Here is a 15,430-nt window from a genome sequence, read left to right on the forward strand (position 1 = left end):
AATGGGAGTTGACATTGCTACTCTTATCAGAATATGTATTTTTAATTTTAAATATTCAATGAATGTATTATTTGACTGTGTGAACAACTAGTCTTATGAATGAATGTCTTCTGCCCAGGACAATTACAGTGTTGGATAGAATTCCAAGAGCAATGGGAATGGCAGCTGTACATGACATTGGTAGCAGCTGCACTCTTTGTAGCCCCTGCTCTTCTCATAGCTGCATGTTATGCTCTAATATTGCTGACAATATGGAGCAAAGGTCAGCGTCTTCATGTCGCCTCTGCCATACCAAATTCAGGGTCCAGGAGTAAGCCTGCTAATTCTGTGAAGGAGTCGGCCAATGCAGCTCTCAGAAGAAAATTCATGCCTATAGCAATGAATAATCATAGTCATAAAAGAAATAGTAAGTCCTTGCAAGATTTTCTAATCACAAATTTTAAGACTGAAACTAAGCTATTATTTAACTCTTATGTAGTACTCAATGTTGATTTGTTCATTTATAGCACATATTATGTAATCCATTTTAGTTCCATAACAGTTATTAAAGTGTCCAGCATGGATTCCTTTTTGTAAACTGTAATTCAGAGAGCCTTAAAACTTTTACTTTTATCTCAAATTTATCACTCAATAGTTCTTCCTTTATTCTGTACAAACCTACACTTTTCATTATAATAATTCATGTTTTGTGTTATTGCACGAGTATGTAGCACACTGCCCTTTGTTCTTGGAATACAGTAGCTGCACCTAATTGTTAACTTTGACTCTCATCCACTTCTGATCCAGGTGGTAGCTGCTGCTCATGGCATACGCATGTTTGGTGTTTAAATGTATAATGGGCTTATTTAAGGTGCAGTTGACAACGATCAAATAATGGCTGTACTACCTGTAGGGGACCCATCACAGCCTCCTCGCCGAGGAATCAGGGGTGTCAAAAGTGGCGTGGTGAGGACGGAAGAGGAAGCGGACTGCAGAAGAGCAAGCTCAAGAGGTCTCATACCTCGCGCCAAGATTAAAACCATCAAAATGACGTTTGTCATTGTATTCGGTGAGAATCCTATGATATTATCTTTTAAAACTTAAATCGTTTGTCAACATGATTTTGATATTTTAATTGATATAAAAAGTGGTGCAGGGTTTAGGTGTTTTATGTTGGGGGGCCAGCAATCCTGGTTTTAGGGGCTATGGAATATCCCCCACTGAAACAGGGGATATTCCATAGCCGCTAATACCCTTAGGGGCCCCCAGAACTCTACCCTGAAAAATCTGTTAAAATTACCCTCTGAAAACAGCATTTCAAGTTAATTTTTTGGCATTTCCACAAGTTTCATGTTTTTTCCAAAAATTACCATTTAAAATGGGGGGCTGGCTCCCTTCTGTCCCCCCCAAAACCCTGCCCATGGTAATAGCCTCATAGATGATCGCACAGCCATATAAACAGTTGGTATGTCCCACAAAATGCAATTTAGTATGGGCACATGAAAGTGTATTGTTTGGAAAGTACCAAGTATTTTTATTCCATCTTACCCAAGAATTCAGTTTTACAAAGTTGTGACTGAATCCATTCATCAATAGAAGAGGCTATACAAGCTGTGCAGATGATTACGTGGGTGGTTTAGTGAGGAACTGTTGTAATTTGTATTTCATGGTGGTAAAATGACCACTGTATGAAATACAAATTGCAAAATCTCTCCCTCAAAATGGTCACTGTATTTATTAAATTACATAGTCCTTCTACCAGGCAGGTTTTACAATTCTACTCAAACACCTACTTGCTATAGGAGATACTGGTGGTGCTTTATCCTTTACATTTTCATTAGGTTCAGCAATATTTATATTATATGAGCCTACATAGTGAGTGTACAATGTCATTTACCAATTTTACTGAATTGCAACAGGAACACTGCTATTGAGGTGGCTATACATTATAGGAAGGAAGAAGGAGATTTTCCAAATCTCCCCACTCCCATCTATCTGAACCCACTTTTGGTTTAAATACAGATGAATGCATGATCAGTCACCTGAAGGCTGTACAATCACTTTCAAAAGTCGGTCCCCACGGCCAGCACGAGCAACTACGTTCTCCGCCGCGCTCGAACTTCGGGTATTGCTTATGCCTTCAGTGTCTTGAATGGGCCAGTTTGAGTATAAGTTACGGTATTTAAAATGTAGGCACCACTTGTACTCCGAATAAACTTAAACTTGGGGAATAACTGATATTTCACTTGTAAACATTGAAAAATGTCTGACAATCCTTCGCCTTCGACACGGGTGAACGCGAGCATGATAGTAGCCGTGACGCAAACGACAATATTAAATTGGCGTAACATATTTTCGTATTTTATCAAGACCATGTTGAGAAAAATATATTGGACTATTATACTCGAATGTTCTGAAAATTTTATTTGTACTCTATGTGCTGTATAAATTCACCAAACGATACGGATGTCCCTCTCACTTCCTCTCATGATGTGCTACTCACCAGAAAAATCCTTAAATTATTCTCCACTTTCTTCGATGGTGGAATTGTTAGGCTGTGGGGGGGAGGGTCCACCGGGACCTTCCTACCTTTGAAATCGTGCTTGGGGCTCTTGGCGAGGGTTAAAGTAGTCAACTTGCACCATTTGCACAACCCGATCAAATCAAATCGGTCCCCAGCGGACAAGGAACGCGTAAGCAATACGCGAAGGTCGACTTCGGAGAATAACAAAGACGGCTGCGCCAGGTATGTGGACCGACTTTTGAAAGTGACTGTACCTATACTCTGGAACCTGGCATGTACCTATTCGTTATCAGAAAAGAACCTTACAGAGAGTTTGTAATTTTTTTATATTATTTCCATAATATGGTAATTTTCGTTAAAATATTAGCCAGTTTTCAAGTTTTTCATTAGCCCTCAGGGTATTTGTAATACATATACTATAATGAATAATATATGGATATTGGCTTTTTTACTCCATCATTTACAAAAACTAATAATCTTCATCTGTCCTCTGGGGCACAGTGAGTGGGTGAAAACTTCCTGCGGAGCAAGTGTTAATTCTGGCAAAGAAGTACCTACGTTCACAATAATACAAGCATAGTTATTTTACAGATTAATGACAACCTAATGCATGGTGCAATATAGATGGGGGAAAGTCAAGACAAAAAATATCAGCCTTCCCATGTGGAGTAATATTTCATTCATCCCACTCCCTACAGATAATATGGCATAGCAGTAGTAGTCAAAGGTGAACCTACTACAGGAAAATTGGTTCTTTCCCCAATTTCATTTTACTATCAACTTTGATAAAGTTTTAAAAATAAAGAGTAATAGATGTATTTTTTTTCTCTTAACAACCTGTTGCCTTCTTTTCAAGCTATCCATAATGAAAAATTGATGGCTTTAACCTTTTGGTAGACAGGGGAAAATTAAGGTCGTTGTTTTTTATTTGGAGGTTCATCATTTTTAACTGTAACTTGCTAGTATACCATACCTCCCACCAATAATGCATCTTAGGTATGATAAGCACAAACAAGTGGCTATTAAGTAGTCATCATTTTCTTTAAAAGTCATTGTTTGTCAAGCTGGTGGAATAAAAAATTTTTGGAGAGCCAACTTAAAGATTACCTTCCATTCAATTTTTTCAGAAATTATGGGGTGGGTGGCCCTCCCTTACTCTGCCACTATTCGTAAATAAGTTGAGCTCATGCCAAGCTGGTCACCACATCTCAGCTACTCGCTAGCCTACTGTATAGTCCCATAAGAAATATTTATAACTTATACATATATCATTTTCAACTATTTATTTATCTTTTTAAGGTCTTTGTTATAGTTTACACTCTCATGACATTCCCTCAATGTTCTCCCTGAATAAGTAAAAGAAGCGAAACTCTAATGATGCCATCAATAATATAAAGTGAGCAACAACAGTCATGTTTTCCTATTTTAAACTTATATTTGTATATTTTTATAATTCATTGAATCAGATTCTGATGCGCAGCCTTTTTAATTTTTAAATTATACATTTCCTATTGGTTAGTAGTAAATGAAATTTTTCTTTTCTTTTATTACATCTAAAACTCCATGGAACTTCTGGTTAAATGTGATGTGTAGTCTTCGTATTGTGTTGGAGTCCATATATAATATTTGACTTGCTGCAAGTGTATGGTCATGTACCACGGACTCAAACCAATCTGGCTGTAGCAACATTCATACAAAGCCTTGCACCTCTAAATTCAGCAGCCAACCCTATTATATATTGCCTCTTCTCCACAAGGCTGTGTCGCGGTCTCAGGTAAATTATTTCATTTCTTCATAGTTTTTTAAAATTAATATCCATGTGCATGCATTAACATATTTTTCAAATTTGGTCATTAATAATTATTTAAAATGTAAACATTTGATCATATGAGGTCATCATGCCAGGGCAAAAAACAGATTTCTGTTTGAATGTATGGGCCGATTATTACCACATAATTTGCAGTGGATGGGATGTTGATGTGCATGAGGATACTTTATGTCTAATTTCATTTCAACGATTTGCAGACTTTGCAGACAGAGGGCTGAAGTACATACACACCTTTGCTGCTCACTCAGAAACTGCCGATTTTCAAAACATCAGCCTGAATCTAATGCATGTTAATGAAAATTATTAAATTAGTATCTATTGCTCTCCAAAAGCTACCTCAGTAGATCATTACATTATGTCAAAAGATACTAGCAGTCTCTAAAGCGATTTCAATTTTGGAAAAAGGTTTTTCTTATGTATGTATTTACTGAATTTAAACGTCTTCATTTAAAGGATGATGGAGATTAAAAGTTGTAAGACGTTTGGAGGAAAACATGGAAATTTTTTGGTCCAATTTGTGAAAAATCTGTCAATTGCTACATAGCGATACATACCACTACCGATTACCTGCTAATGATCATAATGCTGGTTTGCCAGAGTTTTCCACTCAGTGCCAATCAGCTGATCTTTTAGGGCTAACATAATTGTTTTCCTTTACTTCCTAAGCCATTCAATTAATTGAAGTATATGAAGCCTTCCTTTACCGTTCTTACCACCCACTTAATCTTCAATAGTTTTCTTTATTAGACCATCATGTCTCTTGAAGTGGCTGATTAGGCTAGCCTATCTTCTTCTAAGGATTTTCTTAAGTTTTTTTTTCTTTTCCCCTATTCCCCATAGGATTTCCAAATTACCCACTCTGTCAATCCATTTGATCCTCTCCATTCTTCAAAAGTACCACATCTCAAACATGTCCACCTTTAATGGTTATTACGTGCACTTGAATTGTTGCCAGGAGAGTATGACAGTTACCTCTATAACTGTCAATTGTGTTCCTCATTGATCATATTACAAGAGGAAGTACATACTGCTAATTCTGTCACCTTCCAATGGGAATTTAATTTTTTATTAAATATTCTCTTTACTGTTTCAATATTTTTAAGTCCTCAGAATATCTATAAGGGCCTGTTAAAGAACACTGGTAGGTATTAACGCAGGTCACAAATTGTAGTAGCCAAACTTGTATCAATATGGCTTCAGCCCTGACTACTATTCCAATAGACACACATAGTAACCTTTCTGAAACTCTCTACTTAAAAAAATCAACACTCCACAAATTTGAAAGATAGATGTGCATAGGCAGGATGCCGTGATACAGACTAGGTACTATTCTGGCCTATTATGTATTAACGGCAAAATAAAACTATGGCATCGAGGGATAAAGTTGTCCAAATTAAATGGGTTGTACCCTGAAAGGTTGGCTTTCCATTTATTTTTATTTATTGCTACATCTAAAAGAGAGCTAATATTCTGGCCTCATATAAGACATATGTATTATGTATCAGGGATTAGTGAACTCTGAGACAAGTTCAATTTGCACTTCCCAAGGATTAGAAAGTAACCAAACTATTGATCATTTGTTCAGTATGATTTTCTTCATACAGCAGGGTACATATAATAATTTATCTATTCCATTACTTATTTTTAATATCATAATCCTTGTACATAATATTTTTTCCTGATTTTAGAGAAAGGTATAATAAGAGGCCAAGATTCATAGAAAAAATATCTTGTGGTCCTCTCATCTAATGTTTTTCCTTAGGTTATTCCGATCTCAACTATCCCAGGCTCCAACTCTCTTCCAATGCCTTTGGGAGTCATCTTAGTCCTATAGTAGGTACCTTAATTGTCAAAATTTATGAATCAAACATGCAGGTAATGACCAATGACAGTGAATCTTTGGTCTGAAGATTGGCAATTCATCTCATTTCATCATTCCTATTATGGACAATTTATGAAATGGACTATTCCCTTCAAAAATAATGGAATTCGATGTTACAATGAAGCCTGTGCTATTGGAGTATTAAATAATTTACAGAGTATGTAGTGTATTTAAAATTAATTCCTTGCATTATCTTAATAGCCATGTGATTAATCAGAGTTGGGGAGCAATGAGTAAAACTAACTGAGTTACCTACTGGTAACAATTACATTTTAATTTTAATCACATTATTTTTTATGTAACTATAATTTGTAATCTACCTCACTGCTTTCCAAAAGTATTCACTACTTTTCTGCACATATCCTTCTGGAACCAAGGGTGGATTAAGGGGGATCACAGAGGTCATGAAATGGACCAATCCCCCAAAATGTTATCAAACATTTTTAATTTATACATATTAGTTTCATAGTTTTATACCTTTGTAAAGGAGTAAATAAAGTGTATATGCAAATTCTTGGCTACAAATCCCAAATGTGGGAGAAATATGATTTGTATCTATCGTAGAGCATAACACTCCTTACTGTAGATATGCCCCTCATAATGCATTCACATAATGTTCGGCAAAGCACAGGTGCCGGCACTAGCAAGTACAGCCGCGGCTTAATGGCATTGGACTTGCCGATTTCATCACCGCGGTGATGCCATTGTCAGCACCAGAAATCAGTTTTAACATTTTTAAATGTGATGCCATTGATTGCGGTGATGCCATTGTCAGCACCAGAAATCAGTTTTAACATTTTTAAATGTGAAATTTTCAATGCTTCTATCATCCCAGAGCAAAGAATGATAGAGGCATTCTATTTTCTATTATTGTTGTTATGTTATTCCTATGGACGGAGTTTTGGGATGTCCAGGAGGAGCCTGGCCCCCCGACATAAATGGGAACGTGTCTGAAAAAAGTATGAAACCTGTACATTCAATTACTATGAAAACATAAATATCAAAAGATTAAATAACTTTAAAACATCTTTGCGTTGCTTCTGGGATAATTATTTAGGAGCACTAGGTGTAGATTTTGGGTTATTGAAATGATACAATAAAAATATGGGGGCATTCCATACCTCCTGATCTTCCGCAAGGATTGCTGGTCCCGACAAAGTAAAACTCCACCCATGGGTATTCGAAACAGTGATTTTCTTTTATTTGATTTGCTTTCAATCTAGCAAATCAGCTGAATATCAAAAACTAATAGCTCAAATTACCACTGTATAGAATTATCATGAATATTTATGCCTACATCAAATGCTTTTCATGTACTAGTTTGGGATGAAGTATTAACATTTTGTGCTGATCAATTATGAACTCCCACCATACTGTTAACTCATTTACAGTTTTTAATTCCTTGTAAATGTCTGTACTTGTCCACAGAGCAATCCTTCATATTCTTCAAACCTGGTCAATGGCTGAAGCTTAAAAATGGAGCTACATTCTTCTTTCGTCCATTAGTTGACTCTAAGTTAATAAAACTCATTTATTACTCAGGAGCTCATTAAGTAATCATCTCTTGGCTTTGCATTTATATGAGTTAAGTTAGTTGCATAAGTGGGATTGTGTTGCAAAATAGAACTGTTCTAAGTGTCAGAGAAAGTATATCAAGATAGAATTTTTAGTTAATGTGTAGTTCTTTTATTTTGGCTTCCTTTGATCTAGTAACTGTGACATATATATATAGGTGTTTGCTTTGTGTTTTATTGAGCTTATAGGTTTTTCTTTGTGCATTTCATAGTCATTATATTTTCATTGTAAATGCCATCAGATGTTTTAAATGTTTTAGATAAATTTGTGTGCACTTGCAATTAGTTCACACTGTGGAAGCTACTTCCCACTTGTAATACGAGAAATAACTGATATATGTATCACAGTGAATATGCGTGGAGCTGGTATAAAAGCTGCGATCATAGCTTTATGTGTACATATATAACTTTGGAAGGACACAACCACTTCCCACCAATCATACTGTTGAAATATTCACCAATCTTCTTCTTTCAGAAGTATCAGTCCTGGTATCTATCCTTCAACAAACCTCTCCATCGCAGAAAAGAGAGAACTTAGCAATCTGAGACAAAATTCCAACATTGGCATTACATCCTCTGACAAAGGATCCACGATTATTGTTTGTGACTCAACTGAATATCTTAATAAAGTCCAAAGACAACTTGCTGAAACTGCTTCCTATGCACTTACCTCACATGATCTCAATTCTGATGTTCACAAAAACATCCAATGTTTTTTAAATAAGAAAGCACCAAAAGAGGGTCTTTCCAGTTGCGACATTTCTTTATAATCTCCACACCATCCATGAACTCCGCATATTTATATTCTAACCAAGATACACAAGACGAACAATCCTGGCCACTCAATTGTCTCTTCTTTCAATTGCACCACAAAACAAATCTTATCATTCATCAATCATTACCTTCGGCCTTTTGTACACTCTCTTCCATTGTACATTAATGATTATTATTATTTTCTCAATCGCCTTCTTTCTACCTTTCTCCTCATTGACAAAGATGTCATAATGGCCTCCCATCATGACATCATTCCATACCTCATGATGAAGACCTCGCCTCCCTGAAAACTTTCTAGACAACCAATCTCCCCTTCAGATACCTCGAAGTGACTTTTTTGTCGACCTCTCCTCTCTCACCTCAAGGCTCTTGAGAGTGAATAGATAAAGGTCTCTACTAAATTTTCCATTCAGCTTATCTTTTCCTTTACGTTATTTCTTCTCTTTTCAATGTGTATGTACATCCATATTTATACATAAATTGGATGTGTTTGTCTGTCAGCTATGCATTTCCTCACGGCTGCATGCATTGCAACCAAAGTTACTACGTAGGTGCATCTCATGCTCCCAAAGCCCATACAGCTACTTCTGGTTGTTTAATACACATCCTTTACATCATTTCTCATTACCATTTGTTATGTAACGTCATCCAAATTCTGTGATTGGACATCCTGCCCTATAGGTACACCTCTTCACTTGGTCAAAGGGAAAACATAACTCTAAGGATACTACACTTACCCATTAATTAACACTATAAGTCATTATTACTATTAATTATTGGCGCAAACCTTTCTGCAGGGGTAGGAGTTCACAAGACTTTCTTTGTGTACACATATATAGACAGACACATTGATCAATATAGTGGAGCGGGGTATAAGCTGATCTCGCGCACGTTATATGGATACAGTTTTCCATTGTTTGCTGCGCAGTGGAAACGAGACTCCAGGGCGGGCTTGCAAGGTTACACTCATGGGGCAGGGTCTATAAGCGCGAGCTTTTCACCTCTGCACCAAGAAGGGGGAGGACGGGAAGGAGAAAGGAAGGAGGCGCCACTGCGATAGGAGCCCGACGACGCCTCCTGGGAGTAGATAGGGAAGGAAGGGAAGGGACGAGGAATCCCGCACTGTCACAGAGGTGGGCAGGTCCTACCATCAGCAAAATCAGGCAAAGCCATCAATATTCTAACGACCTTGGAGGATTATTCTATGAGGAAGAATAATCCAACGATCAGATTGTTAGATTGTTTGCTGTGCAGCGTGCCTAAAAATCCTGCCATGTGATCATGAATTCCATATCACACTTCCCTAGGTACTATCTTTCCCGAGCAATACCGAGTGACCTGCTAGTATCTTATGAGTCTTCCTTTGTCATCCTATTGTTCTGACTGAGGCAATATATATATGAATCATGAACATGTCGCATTGTGGTCCCCAGCTTCACCCCTAAAAATGATAAAAATCCCTCTTAAGCTTTTTATCCAATCCCCTAACTAATTTTCTCCTTTTACCATATCACCCCCTCCTTTTCAACCCTTCAGCTGCATAATTTTTTCAAATTAGCAGATCAAATAAGATTAATTATGATGACTTGAACACAGGGCACTAACCAGAAAAATTTTGTGGAGGAAAGGTTCGTGAGGATGGGGAAATTTTACATACCTAGGGAGCTCTCCTGGAAGAATTACTCCTGAGGTTGTATCCTACAGCCTTGTGTTCAGCCTTATGCACATAACCATGGTGATAACCTTGCTAGTGTGTGAATGAGAAGAACACATGCACAATAGGGTAGTCTCCTTCATCAAAGAAAACGAAAGGCATTGATTGCGATTCGTTACCCACCATTGGTGTATTCATAATATACAAATTATTTGGTTTTAGAAATGCCAGTTTAGACGAATGGTAAAGGTCAATTTTTATCCTCATTTGAAAAAGGTCAGATTGGCACCCATGCGATGCCACTCCGCGTGACATAACAGGGACCTAGTTTCTATATGAGTAGATAGGAGTTTTACATCGTCTGAGATTACCAATGCATGCATGAGGCACAGAGCTCAGGGAAACATGTCTTAATAATCACTTATTAAAACTGGCTAAGGTCGGAAAGTTTTCTTCGTTTGATAATGCATTAATAATCCTTATTTAAGCCAAGCACTACCAGCTATCAGGGTACTCGGCTACCTGCTAGCATCCTGCGTCGTATCAGCGCTCAAAGCCTCGCCCCAAGGTCACCTCACTTGCAGCAGCGGGTACCAGAACGACTTCACACGGAGTTTTCCCGGCATTCATACTTAGCCGTCGCGTTTTCGCGCTCTTGAAAATTTTCCCTTTGCATTTAATCGCAAAAAATAGATATCATCATTTAAAAATCTAAATACGTACTCCAGGAGCAATAATCTTTCGATTCAGCCAATAAAAGGAAACCACCCTATTGTAGTGTCCCTTGGAAAAGTAAATATAGATTCCATCCACTGTCAGCCACAGAGGTGTTGCAGTGAAGTCCTTGCCTGCCAATCCCACGACCCCTTGTTTGCGTCTCACCTAAGTGTGTTTTCCCCTCCAGAGGTTACTTTTGGCCAGAAGGCACCATAAATGCATCCCAGCACCTCTCAGGGAAAACTGGGTTACCTAATTCAAAAAATCCATTGTTTATTTATACTTGGTAAAACATGATTCCTCATTGTAACGTTTACTACATGTTTAGAAAATTCAAAGTTTTAGGGGGGGCATCAGCTTATATCTGAAAATCATGAGTGGATTAAATGCATGCATCAGCATTCCGGTACTTAAAAGTTTAGAAATTTAGCACTGTTCACCACTCCCGTCATAACAAGGGTGTGTGTAACCTTCTGCTAGTCCAGTCCCTGGAAAACCTAAACACAGGCTATGCTTTCAATGATTCCAATGGCAAAGTGGACCAAAGACAGAATTGTCAGATTTATAATAATAAATGCAGTTGAAAATGATGCTTTCTGTAACTATTGGAGAAGTTTTTAAGAAAAATAGCCAATTCTCAGAAGTCACTGGAAATGGAAAGTAAAATAAAAGCAAAACCTTAATACTACTGGAATCACTGCATCTGGAGGGTTGATAGAAGGAATGAATGGTCTCAGTTGTGTCTCATTCTCCAGAATGACCACCCATGAGGGAGTTCTTTTTCTTATGCTAGTACTATGACTTCAATTGATAAAAAAGCATCCTCATCCACTGGTTTACTTCATTTAATTTTCATCAGTGCTTTTGTTTCATTGCATCCCCGACAAATTTTTCAAAATTTATGTATTCTATCCCACAAACTGAGTGCAAGTTTGACCTTAGATGATGTATTACAAATGGTTTATGTAAGCTTAAATCAGTTTTAAATAGGTTAAAAAAAAAGGAGGTTTTAACCGGTGAAAATGTTTTTTTTCCACTCTTGATATTATAGTAATTGAAAAATATGTAAAAAAATCAGCAAAGAATATAGGTAATATTGTATGTAAAAAACTAAGCTTGCCATAACTATTTTTCACATGTACATAATTAAGGTAAGTGTGTACCTGCAAAGTAAAATAATGGTAATGTGTACTTGCATGAATAAGAAAAATGGCATGGATAATTATAAGTATGGTTGTAAGCTTGTGCATTTCTAGTCGTTAGTGATTGTATAAGTGTTCATTGCAATAGAGGATTTTCTTTGCAATGGAGAAATTATTTGTGCAATGGAAATACTTTCCAACTCATAAGTCAGCACTGTTTAACATATATGTTGTTCATCAGTAATTATTTGTGCAAATAGAAATTAAAATTTAAAAACCTGAAATTCATAATTTTTTTAGAATTCCTCTCCAAAAATAGGTGAAATATTTAGTTATTTAGACTGTAATTTTTACTCATATTTGAGCATTGTTTAGTGGCTATGACAATTGGATGCTTGTGAATTTTTATACACATAGAGAAAACAAACAAGAAGTAGAAAACTTAAAATTGCTTTTAAAGTGCTGGTAAAAGAAAAGTTAAGAATGAATTCATCTTTTGAGAATTATTTCGCAGTATACTACACTACGCTATTCATATTCAGAGATATGCAATTAATTCCAATGCAAGTTGACTAGGTTATCATAGTTGAAACAAATAGTCGCATATTCAACAGTGATTTCAGAATATATTGAATCTCCCTTTCACACATTTTGTACCATCTACCTCCATTTTTATACTAATCTATATATTTGCACAAATAATTTACATTGTCATAAATATATATTTGGCAGAGCTCTAATTTAGTATGCTGCAGTGAAAGCTCATGAAACTGTTATTACGTCAACTTGGAATACCACATTTTGATATAAATGTGTACGTAGAAAGACTTGAAGTCACTTTGCCTTTATCTTTCTTCAAATTATATAAATAAATCGATTCATGGCAAAGCATAAAAATGACACATGGATGATTTGTATTCCATATTTACCAGGCATGAATCATGGTGGGCTTTTACTAAACATTTGTAAAGCTTGATCTAGAGGTCCTCTTTTGCGATGGTGTAGTTTTTAGCCATTAAATAATAGTGTGGATGTGGATTTCTACCATTGAATGTAAGATGGGAAATTAATTTAAAATTCAATTAAAATCATAAAATAATAGCATAATACCTTTTTGTCCTATAAATTCTGGTCAATGTTAATTCCGATAAAATTAGGATTGAAGATTGCATTGTTCACATTCTGAGGTAATAACAATATCATATACAACTAAACATGGTGGTAATGAAGAGTTATCCTACTTTAATGGTCATTATTATTTATCAGAATCTTGCTCAACAGCCACCGCATGATTAATCTTGTTACCCCCAGAGAAAATAAGCATCTTGTACAGGATGCGTACAAGGCCATAATCAGAAAACATTTTTAAGACTTTCATTTGGAGAGGGTTCGTTTCCCTCTTTATCTCCAAAAACTTTGAAGAGATTTTTGCATCCCTAAACCTTACCCCTCACTGGCTGCAGATTTCTGTGATTACTCTTGACTTGATCTTCCCCATTCCTTTATATAAATCTTGACTACCTGCCATAGAGTCATAAAGGGCATAGCCGAATAAGATGGTGAAAAGTCCCCCTCCGGGATTTTTACCGGACTTGGGGCATGCAATTTGGGATCAAATAGGACTAACCTCGCCACACATCCAGCCCACTAGAGGCCCACCAGGGCCACCACCACCACCACCACCTAGCTCGAAAATTCGATTTCCACTGTTTTTTAAATATCTCAGGGTAAAAAGTTTGCAGTTTGTGGCATTTGAGGGTTTTCTTAATGGAGCAGATGCCCAATTTTCTTCACAACTTTTCAGTGGCATAAGGAGAAATGGCGTCGATTTGAAAATTTCAAACGCTAGTTTTCATAAAATATTTTTGAGAGGGCCACAAAGAAAAAATGTGTTTTGAAGGAGTATTTACATACGTACCTTTTGGCTGATATAATGAAAAAACAATATTTATGAGGTGGAACACCACGAAATAAAAAGTAAAATATGCAATTTTGGCCATTTTTTGCTGTTTTTTCCCTGATCTGTGCCCCCATAACACCCGTTTCATACCATATTTATATAATTGCCATAAAAATATATGGCATATGGGATCCACAAAAAATCCCAAAGGGGGGACTTTTCACCCTCTTATTCACCTATGCCCTTTGAATTGGTTAAGAATTGCTTGTAGAAACTTTAAACTCACCTCAATCATATATAGACAAGGAAAATTCTCATACAACTGAGTCACAAATAGTCCCTATGGTCCTTCACATTCATAATTATGTTGCGTGTTTTAGACTGAAATCTCTCAAAGAAAGAAGAAAAGAGATGCAAATTTAAAAAAAATTGGAACACATATGGTCATTAAATCGCCTTAAGGTATCAGCCCAATCAAACAGCCATTATCAACCCAGTCACACATATAACTGCAGGCAGTGATCATTCAATTATCCCGTGACTTAACCTAGTGAGTTCCTTAAATTTTTTTGCAAATACTTTCTACTTTAGTTCCCTCATCATGTCACCAGCTACCTTCCAAATTGAAGAATAAATAATGATACTTATCTCTAATAATGCCCATTATTAAATTCATGCATTTACAAAAAAATTGATGTCTATATCAGTGGAAAGAATTTTCCTACATCCATGCTTAGTGCTGTGTCATGCAGTGACTGAACTTTTCGTTCCTTATATACTCAGTGTAAGTTTATTTTTCAGGAGATGTCCATTGTTCGCATGGTTTGGGAGAGGTACAGAGGAGGGGGATGGAGGGTGCTGGTGGTGCAACAAAAGGTGGGATGGCTCATCTGCACTCACGGTATCTACCAGACAAAGGCGCAACACTGGAGGGGTGCATAGTTTCACAACAGACACCCTAACGGTGTCAACTGCCTCATCTGGATCTACATTCCGAGGACGTGGGAGCACGATTGGAGGAGATAATTCCCTCTCCTCAAGATATCGCCCGACGTCCATGCATAAAACTATTGCTGACACAAACAATGCATCAAGCACTATTACTTCTGCCGTGTGAAGTTTTTTTTGTATTGCTGCTAGTCTCGTCCTGACATGACATCAACCCAGGTGGTTCTTTCATTATTTAATATTCTTGTACATATATACAGTAAAACTTTGATTTTACGCATTTGGAGGGACCGAAATATGGGCACTGTGTAAAATCAAAGTGTGTAAAATCAAGAGTTGGTATTGAGGTGGAGTATAGTTTTCAGGATAACACTTGCTCATTATTTTTAGAATGCTTTATAGTCTTACACTTTTGTATAGTTCTGATTTAAGCCAGAACCGGAACAAGAAAAAGTCTCCTATGTGAGGTTTTACGGTAAAAGACCATGAAATCCTTTTCGATCGCATC

General features: G+C 36.7%; 1 protein-coding gene across 2 annotated transcripts in view; it reads left to right on the forward strand.

Moving 5' to 3' along the window:
• Positions 1–15,181, forward strand: part of LOC124159039 (cardioacceleratory peptide receptor-like) — a 472,873-nt gene extending 457,692 nt beyond the window's left edge. The window contains exons 6-9 of one of the 2 annotated variants that reach the window (XM_046534529.1): positions 119–406; positions 851–1,048; positions 4,097–4,277; positions 14,776–15,181. In XM_046534529.1, coding sequence (XP_046390485.1) covers positions 119–406; positions 851–1,048; positions 4,097–4,277; positions 14,776–15,091 — 983 coding nt within the window. In that variant the 3' untranslated portion in view covers positions 15,092–15,181. The remainder of the gene's footprint in view (positions 1–118; positions 407–850; positions 1,049–4,096; positions 4,278–14,775) is intronic. The other variant, XM_046534530.1, reaches the window with a different exon arrangement.
• Positions 15,182–15,430: the final 249 nt, after the last annotated feature.

The sequence above is a fragment of the Ischnura elegans genome, chromosome 5 (assembly GCF_921293095.1).
Source record: "Ischnura elegans chromosome 5, ioIscEleg1.1, whole genome shotgun sequence".
In the NCBI taxonomy this organism is placed as follows: domain Eukaryota; kingdom Metazoa; phylum Arthropoda; class Insecta; order Odonata; family Coenagrionidae; genus Ischnura; species Ischnura elegans.